The sequence below is a fragment of the Artemia franciscana genome, chromosome 16 (genome assembly GCF_032884065.1).
Source record: "Artemia franciscana chromosome 16, ASM3288406v1, whole genome shotgun sequence".
Lineage (NCBI taxonomy): Eukaryota > Metazoa > Arthropoda > Branchiopoda > Anostraca > Artemiidae > Artemia > Artemia franciscana.
Window position 1 is genome coordinate 15,725,362 of NC_088878.1, and position 17,689 is coordinate 15,743,050.

General features: G+C 36.8%; 1 protein-coding gene across 1 annotated transcript in view; it reads left to right on the plus strand.

Annotated features, from left to right (window-relative positions):
- LOC136037123 (collagen alpha-5(IV) chain-like) overlaps positions 1 to 17,689 on the plus strand; it is a 151,832-nt gene that overhangs the window by 14,650 nt on the left and 119,493 nt on the right. The window contains exon 3 of the mRNA XM_065719608.1: positions 15,483 to 15,600. Within this exon, the coding sequence (XP_065575680.1) occupies positions 15,483 to 15,600 (118 nt within the window). The remainder of the gene's footprint in view (positions 1 to 15,482; positions 15,601 to 17,689) is intronic.

Sequence of the window (17,689 nt, forward strand, 5' to 3'; positions counted from 1 at the left end):
AAAGAGCGGGGCGTTGAAGAGGAAAAGCCCCTTTCATATACGGAGTAATTTCATATAAGGAAGTATGCGCATATTGCCTTTTCGTCAGTTTTACATCCCCCTCATCATGCCCGAAAGTTTCCACTTAATATTCTAAAGCCATTCATAAAATTAAAAATCTTTATTTCGATCTGAATGTTTCTATTTCTCGTAATATCAGAAAAGAAACGTTATAACCGAGATTAACGAAAAAAAAGGAATTTAATTCAAAGAAGATGCCTGCAGTATACTGATATGCTGCAGTATTGAACTAGCTCTCAAAGAGATTACACCTGTTTGAACTTTTGAATTGTTTGAACTTGATTCCTTAGCCATGAATTAATTCAGTGACTACAGAAATTGTGCAATCTGATACTTGAATTTATCACACAATGAGATTTTTGGCGTTTTGAATTGAGAAAATTAGATACGATAGCCAAGTGTGGTGTGTAGAGAAAATTAGATATAATTTGCCCGCCCGTTAATTACACTTTTTAGTGTCGAGAAGGATTAGCAGTTGGGCCGATCTCGTACAGTTTGGACTGATTGTTCACTTGGATACGTTAGTGAGGCTCGGCCCTCATGGAAAGATAAGTTTCTTTCACTTTATACTCTTTCATTTACTAGGCATGAATCCTGCAAACATTAAAATCGGTGATTTATTCCTTGCCAAATTTGCAGGCTATCCCCTCTGGCCAATTCGAATCCTAGAGGTAATGACGACGAGTACCGGAGACTGCAAATTTGCTGTTTTTTGCTACGGCAAAAAACACGTTTTTTGCTACGGCAAAAAAGGGGCTGTTCCCTCTTCAACGTCCTGCTCTTTGTGCTAAAGTTTGACTCTTTCTCTCAACTCTAATTTTTAAAACAGTAAAAACTTTAGCGTAAAGAGCAGGGCGTTGAAGAGGGAACAGCCCCTTTCATATACGGGGTAATTTCTGTTCGTTATAAGTTTTAATGTTGCTCCTTACTTTCAGTTAAAAAAAACTTTTTTTTTATTTAATATACCTAAGGATCACTTCATAACCAAATACTTTATTGGTTATAACTAGATTGTTATTTCTATAAAATTTGAGTAGTCTTTAACCATTACTGTTTTTTTCTCATATCAGATTTGCCAAGGCTAGGACACCATCTACCGTCTGTCCCTGTTTCAACCGATCTAGGCCATAAAATTCCTAATAAAACTGCCTTATTTTAATCTGGTACCCTGTTTATTTGTTCCTGTAGCTACAAGTAAAATACATCTGAGTCACTACCACATCCATTAGTCGGTTCTACAAGGGCATGTACTACTCATCACGAGCCCTGCTCCCTGCCTATGCACTCAATCCCTCCTGCCTCGTGAAACAAATTCTATATCACCTAATTTCAAGCTTCGTATTCCTGGGATATGAGTTTCTGAAACTTCTAGTAAGTCTAGTTCGAAGCGTCTAAATTAGTCAGTCAAATGTCAATACCATAGTTGTTTTTAACGTCATATAATTCCAAGTTTCAATTTTCGAAATCATTAAATCTTTGAAACTACTGTGGCCTCAGGAAAAGCAATGGTCCCAGAATTAGTGCAGAATGGAAGCTACCACATTTTTTCAAGACTCACGAAGCGTTTAATCCGCCTTAAAATCAAACAAAAAGAAGTCCCTGGGACCTCCAGTTGAATGGAGGCTTTTTGCAATCCTCCACCACACATTATAATAATAAAAACGTCACTAACGTTAATATACCCACAATTATCAAAAATTTTCTCTACGTTCCATGTTTGCACGGGCAAATTTACCCAGCTTCTTAAAATCATCAGAATTTTTATGACACTTGGTATTAACCAAATGACATATAGCGATCGCAAATTCTGTCGGTCTGTCTGTCTGTCTCTCTGTCCCGGTTTTGCTACTTTAGGTACTTCCAGGCAAGCTAGGACGATGAAACTTGGCAGGCGTATCAGTGACCTTGGAGGTGTATCATTTTCCCCATTTGACCATCCTGGGGGGGGGGGGGGGGTGAGTGGGGGCCGGCTAATTTAGGAAAAATAGAAAAATGAAGTATTTTTAACTTACGAACGGGTGATGGGATCTTAATGAAAATTGATTTTTGGAAGGATATCGTGTCTCAGAGCTCTTATTTTAAATACCGACCGGATCCGGTGACATTGGGGGGAGTTGGAGGGGGGAACTTAAAATCTTGGATAACGCTTAGAGTCGAGGGATCTGGATGAAACTTGGTGGGAAAAATAAGCAGAAGTCCTAGATACGTTATTGACATAACCGGAACGGATATGCTCTGTTTGGGGGAGTTGGGGGGGTTAATTCTGAAAAATTAGAAAAAATGAGAAATTTTAACTTGCGAAGGAGTAATCGTATCTTAATGAAATTGGAGTTTAGAAGGATATCGTGCCTCAGAATTCTTATTTTAAATCCCGACTGGATCTGGTGACTTTGGGGGAATTTAGGGGAGGAACCTAAAATCTTGGAAAAGGCTTAGAGTGGAGGGATCAGGCTGAAACTTGGTGAGGAAAATAAGCACAAGTCCTAGATACGTGATTGACATAACCGGAACGAATCCGCTCTCTTTGAGGGAGTTGGGGGGGGGGAGGGTTAATTCTGAACAAATTAGAAAAATGAGCTATTTTTAACTTACGAAGGAGTGATTGGATCTTAATGAAATTTGATGTTTGGAAGGATATCATGTCTCAGAGCTCTTATATTAAAGATCGACCTTATCTGGTGTAGGGGAAGTTGGGGGAGTGGAACCTAAAATCTTGGAAAATGCTTAGAGTGGAGGGATCGGGATGAAACTTGGTGAGGTATTTTTAACTTGCGAAAGAGTGATCGTATCTTCATGAAATTTCATGTTTGGAAGGACCTCGAAACTCATATCTCTTATTTTTTTTATCCCGACTGGGTCCAGTGTCATTAGGGAGGGGGCCGAAAATATTGGAAAACGCTTAAAGAGGAGAGATCAGGATGAAACTTGGTGGAAAGAATAAGCACAAGTCCAAGATAGGTGACTGACATAACCAGACCGGATCCACTCTCTTTGGTCGAGTTGGGAGGGTGGGAGAGTAATTCGGAAAAATTAGAAAAAATGAGGTATTTGTAACTTACGAACGGGTGATCAGATCTTAATGAAATTTGATATCTAGAAGGATCTTCTGCTATAAAATTCTAATTTTAAATCCCGAACAGATCCGGTGACATTGAAGGGAGTTGGAAGGGGAAGCCGGAATTCTTGGAAAGCGTACTTACGAATGGGTGATAGGATCTCCATGAAACTTCATATATAGAAGAATCTTATGTCTCAAATGCACCATTTTCAATTCGAATCGGATCCAGGGACATAGAGGGTTGGAGGGGGGAAACAGAAATCTTTGAAAACGCTTATAGTGGAGATACCGGGATGAAACTTGATGGGAAGAATAAACACAAGTTATAGCTACGAGATTGACATAATTGATACGGTACGGATCCGTTGTCTTTCGGGGAGCTGGGGGTTGTTAATTCGAATCGGATCCAGGGACATAGAGGGTTGGAGGGGGGAAACAGAAATCTTTGAAAACGCTTATAGTGGAGATGTTGGGATGAAACTTGATGGGAAGAATAAACACAAGTTATAGCTACGAGATTGACATAATTGGTACGGTACGGATCCGTTGTCTTTCGGGGAGCTGGGGGTTGTTAATTTGGAAAAATTAAAAAATTGAGGTATTTTTAACTTAAGAACGGGTGACCAGATCTTAATGAAATTTGATATTTAGATGGAACTCATGTCTCAGAGCTCTTATTTCAAATCCCGATCAGATCTGTTGACATTGGGGGGGGGGGGCTGGAGGGGGAAACCAGAAATCTTGGAAATTGCTTTAAAATGTCGCAGATACGTGACTGACATAACCGGACTGGATCTGCTCTCTTTGGGGGAGCTAGGTGGTGGGGTTCAGTGCTTTGGCGAGTTTGGTGCTTCTGAACGTGCTAGGACGATGGAAATTGGTAAGCGTGTCAGGGAGCTGTATAAATTGACTTGATAAAGTCGTTTTCCCCGATTCGAACGTCTGGGGGGCTGAAGGGAGAGGACAAATCAGAAAAATTGAGGTATTTTTTAACTTGCGAGTAGGTGATCGAATCTTAATGAATTTTGATATTTAGAAGGACTTCGTGACTCAGAGCTCTTATTTTAAATCCCGACCGGCATTAAGCCTCTGATTTTCCTTTTAAATATCAAAATCTATTGATTCTTAGAATTTTGCTAGAACTCATACCATATGAGCTCTTGGCTCTTCCGATCTCATCACAAGTGCCATACGAGCTCTTTTCTCTTGTTATTTTTTTTTTAAAGAATTTCATTTCAATCAACCCTCCCCAATACGTTGAAAAACACCTCCCCCTTTAAAGCAATCAATTCCTCAGTTAAAAATTTATTCCCCCCTCTATGTTTTTGTCGATGGTCCATACTAGTCCTTGCAGGGATATCGCCCGTTTTTTTCATCTTCCCGTCCATCATGACGTCATTCCGAATGGGTATGATCGACAAATTGGGACCATGGCTCTTGCAATTAAAGCTTTTAATTGTTTTAAAAAGCAGAATTGTGGCAAATAGTCAAACTTTAGCGTAAAAAGCGAGGGATTGCGGAGGGGACAACCCATTTCATATACGGAGTAATTTCTGTTCGTTTTAAGTTTTAATGTCGCTCCTTACTTTCAATTAAAAAAAAACTAGTTTTTTTATGTAATTTCTGAACGTTTTTGAATTAATGCGTGTTTGATTTTGGCTCTCCACACATAAATTATTAAAATGAAATTTGCATATTAATTCCTTTTTTTGGCTAAATGGCTTTCTCTTAGTTTTGATCAGACGATTTTGAGAAATAAGGGATGGGGAAGGAGGCCTAGTTGCCATGCAATTTTTCGGTTACATAAAAAGGCAACTATAAACGTTTATTTAAACGAATTTTTTTATTAGTAAAAAATATACGTAGCTTAAGAATTAATTTACGTAACAAACTTTTATATTCTTTAATTTTTATTATGTATATGAGGGGATTTGTACCCTCGTTAATACCTCGTTCTTTACACTAAATAGTAAGTTTTGTCCCAATTCTTTAAGAATGAACCCTGAATCAGAAAGGCGTAGAATAAATAGTTGAAATTACTAAAAATACTATAGCATAAAGAGTGAGGTATTTATCTCCTCCTAAATACCTCGCTCTTTATGCTAAAGTATTTTTAGAACCCCCTCATATGCGTAATAATCTCTGTTCGTTTTAAGTTTCAATGCTACTTTTACCTTCAATTGAAAAAACTTTTCCATGTTTATTTTTTCATTTTTTTATAGTAATTTTAGAAAATCCTGCGCCCTTTTCATTGAATTTTTGTTCCCCCATGACATATTTCTCCAAGGAAAGATCCTCCCACATAGCCCCCTTCCCTCAACCCCACCCCCAAAACCCCAAAAAATCCCCTGAAAACGACTGTACACTTCCCAATAACCATTATTATATGTAAACACTAGTCGAAGTTTGTAACTTGCAGCCCCTCCCCCAGGGACGGTGGGGGAGAAAGTCATTCCCAAAGACATAGTTATTATGTTTTTTGACAATGCGGAACAAAATGACTATCTCAAAATTTTGATCTGTTGACTTTGGAGAAAAAATGAGCGTGGGAGGGGGCCTAGGTGCCCTCCAATTTTTTGGTCACTTCAAAAGGCCACTAGAATTTTTCATTTCTGTTAGAATGAGCCCTCTTGCGACATTCTAGGACCACTTGGTCGATACGATGACCCCTGGGAAAAAAAACAACAAAAAACAAACAAATAAACACGCACCCGTGATTTGTCTTCTGGCAAAAAATACGAAATTCCACATTTTTGTAGATAGGAGCTTGGAAATTTTGCTATAGGGTTCTCTGATACGCCGAATGCGATGGTGTGATTTTCGTTAAGGTTCTTTAACTTTTAGGGGGTGTTTCCCCCTATTTTCTAAAATAAGGCAAATTTTTTCAGGCTCGTAACTTTTGATGACAAAGACTAAATTTGATGAAACTCATATATTTAAAATCAGCATGAAAATCTGATTCTTTTGATGTATATTTTAGCATCAAAATTCCGTTTTTTAGAGTTCCGTTTACTCTACTTTCCTTACTACAGTTCGTTACCTCGAACTGTTTGATTAAATAAAAAAAACTCGTTTTTTTAACTGAAAGTAAGGAGCGACATTAAACTTAAAACGAACAGAAATTACTCCTTATATGAAATGGGTTATCTCCTCCTAAATACCTCGCTCTTTATGCTAAAGTATTTTTAGAACCCCTCATATGCGTAATAATCTCTGTTCGTTTTAAGTTTTAATCCTACTCCTTACTTTCAATTGAAAAAAACATTTTCATGTTTATATTTTCATTGTTTTTTTAATAGTAATGCTAGAAAATCCTGCGCCCTTTTCATTGAATTTCTCTTCCCCCATGAAATATTCCTCCAAGGAAAGATCCTCCCACATAGCCCCCTCCCATCAACCCCACACCCAAACCAAAAAAAAATCCCGAAAACGTGGGTACACTTACCAATAACCATTACTGTATGTAAACATTGGTCAAAGTTTGTAACTGAGCCCCTCCCCCAGGGACTGTTGGGGAGTAAGTCATCCCCAAAGACATAGTTATTATGGTTTTCGACTATGCGGAACAAGATGGCTATCTCAAAATTTTGATCCGTTGACCTTTGGAAAAAAATGAGCCTGGGAGGGGGCCTAGGTGCCTCCAATTTTTTTTGTCACTTAAAAAGGGCACTAGAACTCTCCATTTCCGTTAGAATGAGCCCTCTTGCAACACTCTAGGACCACTTGGTCGATACGATGACCCCTGGGAAAAAAAACAAAAAAAACAAACAAACAAATAAACACGAACCCGTGACCAAACAAATAAACACGAACCCGTGATTTGTCTTCTGGCAAAAAACACGAAATTCCACATTTTTGTAGATTGGACCTTGAAATTTTTTATACAGGGTTGTCTGATTCACTGAATGCGATGGTGTGATTTTCGTTAAGATCCTATGACTTTTAGGGGGTGTTTCTCCCTATTTTCCAAAATAAGGCAAATTTTCTGAGGCTCGTAACTTTTGATGATAAAGATTAAATTTGATGAAACTTATATATTTAAAATAAGCATAAAAATCCGATTCTTTTGATATATCTTTTAGCATCGAAGTTCCGTTTTTTCGAGTTTCGTTTACTATGGAGCCGGGTCGCTCCTTACTACAGTTCGTTACCACGAACTGTTTGATTACAAGAATCACTTTTCAGCCAAATCACCGCATTTGACGACAAGAAAAAGTCTGAAATCAAAATATAATATACCACCATAATAACGACTATTTCTCTAGATTACAGTATTTGCACTAGAGCAGCTTTACTAATTTACTATAAAAGCTTCTCTGCACGCTCCTCCTTCAATCCAATCTATTCAATTTTCATTCTTTATCCCCTCCCAATTTGTTTTAAATCTTTTCATATGGCCTCTTCCCGCTCCCTTCGGGGAGGATATGCTGTTCCTTTTGTTAAAGATACATGGCCAAAAAGCACAATCTTTGGCAATCTGTCATCTTTTATCCACAAGTCATGACCTAGTCATCTTAACATTTTGCTTATTATAGCCCTAGTAAGTGGGATATGACTACATTTTTCGTACAGCTTATTTTTTTTTACATACGGTCAGTCAAACAACCTAAAATCGTCCTAGGACAATTTTTCAGGAAAACATTTAACAACTCCTCCTCGATCTTTCGAAGCGCTCGCATTTCAGAGCCATGTTTGAACACTGTCATTACCATGGCTTCCAGTATTCTAATCTTAATTGGTAAACTTATCTTCATGTTCTTCTCTGTTTTTTCCAATTTTGAAAGAAATCTGTGCCTTGGCTATTCTACTCTTTTTACATCTTCACTGCATCCACCATATTCGATATTAATAGTTCTAGATTAGTGAAGCTATTCAGTTGATCGGTTTTCTTTTTACCTAACTTTATCCTCCACTTTCATTAGTCCTAGTCTAAGTGACTTAGTCTTCTTATCATTATTTTTCAAACCTGTCCTTGTACCATGAACTCTCAAAACTTTCCAAAGAATCATTCATTTCGCTAGCATTTTTTTTATCTAAGAACAAACTTTTTTAGTACTTCAAAAAACTTCTTGTTCCAATTTAACATCCCTTGTGTATCATGAGTTGTTCTTAAAGAATTAAGACAATAAGTCAAACTTTAACGTAAAAAGCGAGATATTAAGGAGAGAGGATCCCCCTCATACAGGAATGATGTCTGTTTGTTTTAAGCTTTAATGTTTCTCCCTTTTTTCAGTTGATTTTTTTTTATATTTAATGTATGGTTGTTTTTCAATAATGCCGGGAAATCTATCTTCCCCTCCATGGAAAATCCCTCCCGCAAAAAAGTCCTCTATGGAAAGTTCCTGCGGTGTAAAACCTCCGGAGAATTCCATCCTTGCTGAAAGTCCCCCAGATGATTCCCTTGGACCATTCCGCCTGGAAAATTCTTAAATATCTACATTTATTTGAAAAAAGACTTTTTTTTATTTAAATTTTGAACATTTTCAAATCATGTAGGAAATCTCCCTCAATGGAAAATTCTTCCCAGAACTCCCCCTCCTCAATGGAAAGTTTATCCCACAGAAAATTCCCCCATGGAGAATTTCTGCCGTGCAGAATTCTCTCACGAAGAATTCCCCCCCCCCGCGTGTATATCCCCAAACAATTATAACCGCACTGAAAATTTCCCCTCGGCAATGCCCCGAGACATCTCCACATGTAAATCTGAGTCGCCAAAGCAAAATTAAGACAATTAAAAGAATTTTGTAGAGGAATTCGGGGAAATTTCCCCCTTGTAAAATTTCCTCTGTAAAGTTCATCCCGGAAACTTCTCTCCTCATCGAAAATTCTACCCTTTAAAAAATCCCCCCTTTCCCGAAAAATCTCCGTATGTATCCCAATAACAAATACTACATATTAACAGTGGGCAAATTCATAACTTATAGCCCTTTCCCTAGAGCCTGTTGGGGTCATGTGATCCTCAAAAGCATAGTTATTGGACCTTAAACTGTGCTCAACAAAATGGGAAATTTTGATAAGAGGACTTCGGGGAAAAAGGGGACTTGGGAAGGGGGCCAGTTGCCCTCCAATCTTTTTGGTCCCTTAGAAAGGGTGCTAAAACTTTTAATTTCAGTTTGAATCAGCCCTCTCTTAGTCTTCAAGGACCATCGGTTCGGTACGATCACCCCCAGAAAAAATAAAATAAACTCGCGTCCGTGACCTTTGCTCTGGCAAAAAATACAAAATTCCATATTTTTGTTGATAGGAGCACGAAACCACTACAGCAGAGTTCTCTAATACAATAAATCTGAAGGCACAATTTTCATTAAGATGATTTCACTTTTTTGAAGGGAGGTTGGGGCAATTTGGAAAATCACGGAAAGCTCTCAGGCTCCTAGTTTTTGATGGGTAGCATTAAACTTAATGAATTTTGTATGTTTGAACTGAGGATAAAAACCCAACTCTTCTGATGTATCTATAGATACCAAAATTCAGTTTTTTAGATTTTTAGTTACTATTGGCCGAGTTACTCCTTGCTTACAGTTGCTCGGGAGTTACTTGTCTGAGTTGAGTTGCTCGGGAGTTACTAGTCATCGTAAGGTTGCGCATGAAACCAAAAATGACCTTTTTTATGGTCATTCCTGTAATGGAAAGGGGGCTAAGCGTAAAGAGAGCAGTATTGTAATCTCCATGGTAGAAAACCCAAAAGTAAAGGTCTAAACCCCCCTCCCGCTCCCCTGTGCACTTTCTCTTTTAGCCCCCTTAGCAAGTGACAACTAAATTACGCGTTTGGAAATAAACTATCTGATGAACAAAAATTGTCATTCATTTGTTTTCATTTTCATGAAAATAATTGAATCTCTTACGTGCAAACGCTCAATGGTACCGGTGAACCGGTGACAATATACCCTCATACTCGGTCTATATTGCAAAATTATACATGTTTCGTGGGAAATTTTACGGGTGTTAGGTGCCTATATATAATGCCCTAACTTGACAAAAGCTCATGATGGCTTCATCGCCTAGGTTAGACAAAATCTTTTGTAAGCCTTATTTCGTATATTTAAAAACACAAAAATGAGAAAAATTAGTTTAAATAAACGAAGTTTTTCTTACGGATGTAAAGAGCTAAGTTGAAGCTTTAAACGAACGAAGATTATTGCTTTGCAGTTGACGCTAGTTAATAATTTACATAACTCGCTCAAATAAGCTGACTCTTGGTACTTTATGGTTTCTGTATTATTCTCGAAACCAGCACTTTACTGAAAACTGAGCTTGCTTGAGTATTCTAGAGAATTATGATTGTATATAGAAAGTTACATATTTCGTGGGAAATTTTACGGGTGTTAGGTGCCTATATATAATGCCCTAATTTGACAAAAACTCCTGATGGCTTCATCGCCTAGGTTAGACAAAATCTTTTGTAAGCCTTATTTCGTATATTTAAAAACACAAAAATGAGAAAAATTAGTTTAAATAAACGAAGTTTTTCTTACGGAAGTAAAGAGCTATTAAATCGATAGTCTTTGAATTATTTTTAGCTGTGGTAGCCTAAATTTGGGGTGAACTTCGACTTTGGAAAACTTTGTTGTAATTAAAATTAGGGCTTAAGAAATGAGTTATTTCTAAACTCATTCCTTATATTATTGAAATAAGTTAAAAAAAATTCTTAATTCTTTAAGTTTTGCTTTTACATTCATAATTTTTATAGCCCTAATAAGAATTTTATACATCATCTTTGGAATCGGCACCTTCCGGATCACCCTATGACTAATTTTCCCCTTCCTCGATAGTATCCAAGATTGACGAAGTCTTACAAGAGATTTATATATATATGAGAAAAAAACATAATCTCTTACTGAAAAGAATTAAGTTTGTAAATATTTTATTAAACGCTTGTATTTTATCCCATGAATAAATAATAACAGTTCTGTAAACAGCGACAATTGTGGTGAAAAGGCGGACTAACAAAAGATAATCCTTATGTTGACGCTGAACTAGCGTAAAGCTAATAGAATTTGGGTGGATACCTCGGTGGTAGGACTTAGGATTATCCCTCCCCCGAAGTCAAAAGGTTTTTGTAATTTCACTGTAATTTCCCATATTTTATTATAATGTCTGCCTGATTTTTGTTTCTAGCTTGTCCCCTTCCACTTATTGAACCGGAATCCCTTTGCAACGCCTTACAGCATGATGTAGCCTACATATCAAGGGTGTGACCTTGAGACCTACAAGTGTTTTTTTTTTTACTACTTGAAAAATTGTTTACTTAAGCTTAAAAAATGAGCCAAATGGATTGTGGGCAATCATTTTCCTATTAAAGGGCAAAATTTTAGTAAATTACCCCTGGCTCTTTGGTCGCCTCCTTCTCAAATTGCACCTGATTTGACTTTAGGAAGCCGCAATATTCCGTTATAAAACTTGATTTAAATTTTTTTTTTACTTTATTTTGAAGTTTAAGGGATCTCTGTGGGGGTGGGAGGAAAGAACCGAATTAAGCCACCTCGCACTGTTTCTAATTTTCATGGTAGGGATACCCTTCAGACAAATCCTATGGGTGGGCTCAATTTCTTTATTTCATTACAATGCACTGTTGCATCTAGTTTACTGTTGTGCCAATTTAGTACCAGAGAGCAAAGCTCTAAGAGTTGGCCGCTTGTTTTAATTTTTTTTTTAATTTTGTTTTACTATGTCATATTAGTATGTATAAACTTTGCGTAATTTTTGTTGTTGTTGTTAATTTTAAATATTTCCAGATTGTTGAAGGTTTGATAGATAGTGCGAGGGAGATACTTGTATTAGTGCTTGTGGATACAGTCTCATTAATATAACTCAACTAATGACATTTCCAATTTGAATTCAGGTTATCTTCAAGGAAAGAAAAAACGTTTAATCATTGCCTAATCCAGATAATTTCGTCATTTTTATTAAAACTTCTTGGCCTCTCCTTTGAATTAGATAAGCGTTTTATTCTAGATTTTCAATATTTGAACAACCGATTTGTAGGCCATCAGAGATGTATACATGACTTAGAATTAGTTTACCTTTCATTTAAGTAATTTGTAAAACTAATTTACTTTAATAGTTAATAGTCTATTGTAAATGGGTTATGGATTTGGTTGTAATTTGTATTTATTTCATCAGTTGTTTACATTCTATAATACATTTTGAGAATTTTGCTTTAAAAAATTGTTAGTTTGTTTGTTCACTTTCTGTACATGCATATTAATCTTCAATGAGATTTACCTTTCTCCCTTTATAATTTTTTGTCTGTGGTTCCGTTTTAAGGCTCTTTAAGTAAACAGATACTTAAATAATACAAAAAAAAAGTTCACTCTACTGAATTGACTTAAGTTGAGTTGTCTAGTCGAACATACAAATTTAGACATAAGGAAACTATATAGCTAGAGTAAAATTCCGCAACGATGCCAAAAATATGCAAAGAGTCACAAATATTGACTTAAAACATGACCACCTTTCAGTTATAAAAATAAGAAAAGAAATTGTATATAATAGGGATTTTCAAGATAATGAACAAACTAAAAAAGACACATTTCAAACACTGGATATTCCAGCTACATAATTAATAGCTGTCGCCAGGTGAAGAAAACAAAAATCTGGTAGTCTTACATCTGACAATTAGCGTTGCCTAAGTAAAGAGCCATGTGCCTTCAACGTATTATTCTTCCTTCTTCTTTTCCCCGGCCACTTTTTATGCGGGAAGGGTCTTAGAAATTTTAGAGGGGGTTTCTTTGATAAGCAATATAAATTTCTAGTGCCCTTTTTGATACTCGTGAGTTGTTGGAGGTCAGCCAGCCTCCCATTCCTATGTTCTCAGCCCCCGCGTAACCCCTGAGACATCAAATAAAATTTGATATAACCTTTTTTTCAGAATAGTCGGAAGGTCCAATAAATGTGCCTCCGGGGACGGCGTCACCCCACAACCCCTGAGGCAAGGGAGATAAATAATGCATATTCCCTAAAGGACTACATATATTTCTAGTTGTGGAAAAGGGAGCACGTTTGATCTTTGTTTTGTGATTCGCTCTAACTTTCATTGATTGTTTTCTGGGCCAAGAAGACATTTCGCTGGAGGATGTGGGAGAGTGTTAGAAGGCCCGGCAATGAGTCAACATACCTCTTGTTCCCGGCCAATTTGAAACTTGTAGTCATAAGTGTTCGGGCCGAAAACAACCTAATGTATACAATAATTGTTTGGGACCACAAGCCATATACATATAGGCCTACATATACATATATATATATATATATATATATATATATATATATATATATATATATATATATATATATATATATTATATATATATATATGTATATATATACAAATATATATACATATATATATATATATATATATATATATATATATATATATATATATATATATATATATATATATATATATATATACTGTTCCCCCAACACGGGGTCCCACATAGGGCTAAAAAACTACTTTTCTCTGATCGATCTGAATTTTGTGACTTAAGTTACTGGGCCCTACTGTGACTTAAGTTAAAATGGCCCTACTGTGCGAAAACTGTTTTAGTCTGAGGAGCCTGGGCTTGCCAAGAATGGCATCCCAAAAATAGTCTATTCTTCTATTAGCTAGAAAGTTATATCCTTAAGTCCTTGGGCCATAGGGACTCAAATCCACAAGAAAATTTGACAATAAAGCTTAGTTCCCGCAAAAAATGGGCCTCTAAAAGGGTCAAATGTCCCCTTTTTAGCTTGGGCCCGAACCTAAAAATGTTGGACCCCAAGATTTTTCAAAATATTTTTTCCGATTGAATTTGAACTTTCAAGATTCGTTGCCAGGACCAAGGGGCTCAAAGATCTGTTGGAGGAAAAAGGGTGGAGGGCCCTAATTGGGCCAAAAAGATATTATCCCTGACCAGTTTGAAACTTTCAATCTCAAAGCCCTGGCCAAGGGGAAAATAATGTACATAAAATTATTTGGAGCCATGGTCCTCCCCGCAAATGGGGTCCCAAACGGCCAAAAGTTTTTTTCAGATCGGCTCAAAACTTATATTCCTAAATCATAAGGGCATGAGCACCCCAATACGCAATAAAATTTCGAAAAATCCGAAAATATGAGCTGGAAAAGAGCCTTTTTATTAGCTAGCACTAGTTGTTGCAGCTTTTAGACTCAAAAGGGATCCAAAAGCATTGTTTTTCCGATTTGTTTGATACTTTCACGAACTGTTGTATGGGCTAAGGGGATGAAACATCTGACTGGAGATAGGTGGGTGCTAGGGGGGCTTGAAATTGTTCAAAATGTGGTTGTGCTTGATAAGCTCAAGACTTTTGGCCGTAAGTACCCGGGCAAAGGGGAACATAATGTTGAAAAAAAGTTATTAGGGACACGGTTTTGCCTAAAAATGGGATTCTAAAATGATTTTTTTTTTCATGAACCCCTATCCAATTGAACCTTTTTGTTGCTTTAACAACTTTTAACGATACTTCATCTGCTCCACAGGATTTTGATTTCATATTCATAATTATTCATTTATTTCATTTTCATCACAATTCAGACATAGTCAGATATGGATTTATTACCCTAATAACAGCTATTAGGGATAGTTTCATTAATTATGAATGTCCTTGTATCTGTCCAAAGCGGCTGAATTTATTACTTTAGAAAAGCTGATTGTATTTTAATTATTTCTTAGAGTAAAATTTAGCAGTTGAGCTCTTAAAAGCCTTTGGTATTGTTTAGTTGACTAATTATACCCTTCATACCCTCCTGTTTTAACCTAGTTTTTAACTATAAATAGTTATTAAGGGCTTGGGTATTTTTTATTGCCCTTTCAAACCTTTTATGTGTCTTTGTTCAGTGGAGACGAGTTATTATTCCTAATAAATCCTAATAAATTGAACGTCAAAATCGACCTGTAGTTCTTTTAGATCTTTTAGAATCTTTTAGAAGGACAGAAGAGAAACATTTGTTTAAATTACACCGGACCCTGGTGTTCTTGTTGTTTGATTAATAAAATAAATGCGTTTATGTGGTTAAGTTAAACGCGCTTGCATTTTTCTTACATCCAAAACACGTAACGATATTGATTGTAGCAAAAAATTTGACACGTCCGTGGGACATTAGGGAATTATGATGTTTTTAAAGCCATCTAGGGATTGGAAGCTGCGGAAGCTGCGAAAGTTGCGCAAGTAATGCGCAAGATTTACTCTAGCTAGATTGAATGCCATTGAATGGATCACTCAAGATCGCACCGACTGGAAAATGGTAGAGATAAGAAATCCCTCGCGGACTTGTGTCTTTAGGGTATGGTGTTGCGAGAGGATGATTTATACCTGATCTTCAAGGGTACATTCAAATTGTATTTACAAATTTACTACCTTGCAGGGTAACAGTGGTCCCCCAGGGTTTACTGGACCTGCTGGTATTAATGGCTTGTCTGGTCTAGAAGGGCCAAGAGGTGTACCAGGAATTGATGGCTGCAATGGAACAGATGGAAATCCAGGTATTTTATTTTCGTTTTACCCTTTTTCAAGGGCCTGGCAAGTATAACTTTTTCTACGGGTACTATAAGACTGTAACGCCATCTGCTAGACTTTTAATGTTTAAGGCACGGACGCAGGGAAAAAAATTGGTAGGTCAGCTCAGTGCTAATCCTATCAAATGGGACCAACTTTTGATAGAATAGCTTTAGCCACGGTCTTATCCTTATATGGTATACCAGACAAATACAGTAAAGTGATTAGTGCTATATACGAGAATAATACTGCTGCGGCTAAGGTCGGAAATGAGGTTAGCAGCTAGTTTCGTATTAAATCAGGAGTTAAGCAGGTTTGTTTTCTATCCCCCTTGATGTGGATCATTTTGATAGACTTTGTCTTAAAAAACACAGGAAAGGCAAAAGGAGACCAGAGAATCAAATGGGAAGGAAAACTCTCCTGGATTTAGATTATGCTGATGATTTAAGCATCCTAGATGAAAGTGTGAGCAAAATGAATAAACTTTTAGAGGTTTTGCGAGTGCAGGGTGCTAGAATAGGTTTGAAAATTAATGTTAAGAAGACTAAGTCACTAAGGCTAGGGATAAGTGAAGATGAAAAGGTGACGTTGGATAACGAAAAGATTGATCAGGTGGGCAGCTTCACTTACCTTGGTAGTATTATTATTAAAGACGGTGAAAGCTGTGAAGATGTTAAAAATAGAATAGGCAAGGCTCAGGGTGTTTTTTCACAGCAAAAAAAGCTTGGAAGAATAGAAATATAAGTCTGAAAACAAGTTTTAAGATATTGGAAGGTACAGTGATGACAGTGGTCAAGTATGGCTCTGAAGAATGGGCACTCCGAAAAGCGGATGAAGATTTACTAGATGTATTCTAGATAAATTGCCTACGGATTGTTCTGGGTACTGGCTGACTGACCGCATTTCAAATAGTAGGCTGTACGAAAAATATGGTTCAAACCTAGTTTTTAGGGCTATAGTGAAAGAAAGATTGAGAAGGCTAGTGCATGCTCTGCGGCTGAAGGATGACAGATTGCCGAAGATTGTCCGTTTAGGCTAACTGTCCATGGCTGAACGGAAAGCAGGTCGTTCTCGTCTGGTGTGGGAGGATGTCATAAAGAAAGATTTAAAGGAAATGGGTACTTCCTGGGAGGGTGTTAAAGAGGGAGGCTTTGAATGGATTGGGACGGAGGAGGAGCGTGAGTAGCTGTGTTGACCTGAGGTGGCTTGGTGCTGTGGTGAGTTGTTAGAAGTAGTACTAGTAGTAATTGTTTGGCTTAAAGAATGGGTTGTCAATAAAATATTTTTATATTACTCTTATGCGCCTAGACGAGCAAGTGTTTTGTTAAGTTTTTTTTGTTAGTGTATCCAGTTCTGAAACAGGGAGTTAAATCGACTTGCAGGTTTTTTTTTTACATTAAAAACATTTATGCTGGTTAAAGATGCCTCAATTCACATGTCTTCAGACGTTTCCTACTTGTTGATGCACTAACCAATACTATCTTTTCTCTACTTAACATGAAAATCGTAAAAAATAAAATTAGCAAAAGGACAGTTTTTCTGACCTTGTCAAGAGAGTTCCTGAATACAGTATGGTTTTGTTGAAGTCAGTGTAGTACGCCCAAGAGTGAAAAACAGGTAAATAAAACAGTAATGTAGTTTTGAAAATGGCAAATCTTTTTGAAATGTAGAAAAGGGAGGCTTGTATTGAATTGGGCTGTATTGCAAAAGATTACCGTACTGGAATTATGAGAAAATTTCCCTTTTGTAAATATATCTTCTGAACTATTGCATTAAGTCATGCGACAAAAATCAAGGATCTTCATCAGGCCAAATTTGCTGGAAATTTTAAATAAGAACAAGCAGATAGCCTGGATGGGTAAGTTTTTCTAGTTACTTTTTTACATATTCTACCAGTAACCCACAAGTATGAATGGTTAAATTGCAAGTTTAGAGCTAAAGAGGGAGGTTGTATATAGTAGCATATTTTCTCATTCCATGAAGACTTTAATTGAAAAAAAAGCTAATTCTAGAATAATATTTTTGGCTGCTTTGACAACCTATTTCTGCTAAGCAATATTATTCTCCGGGTTATGA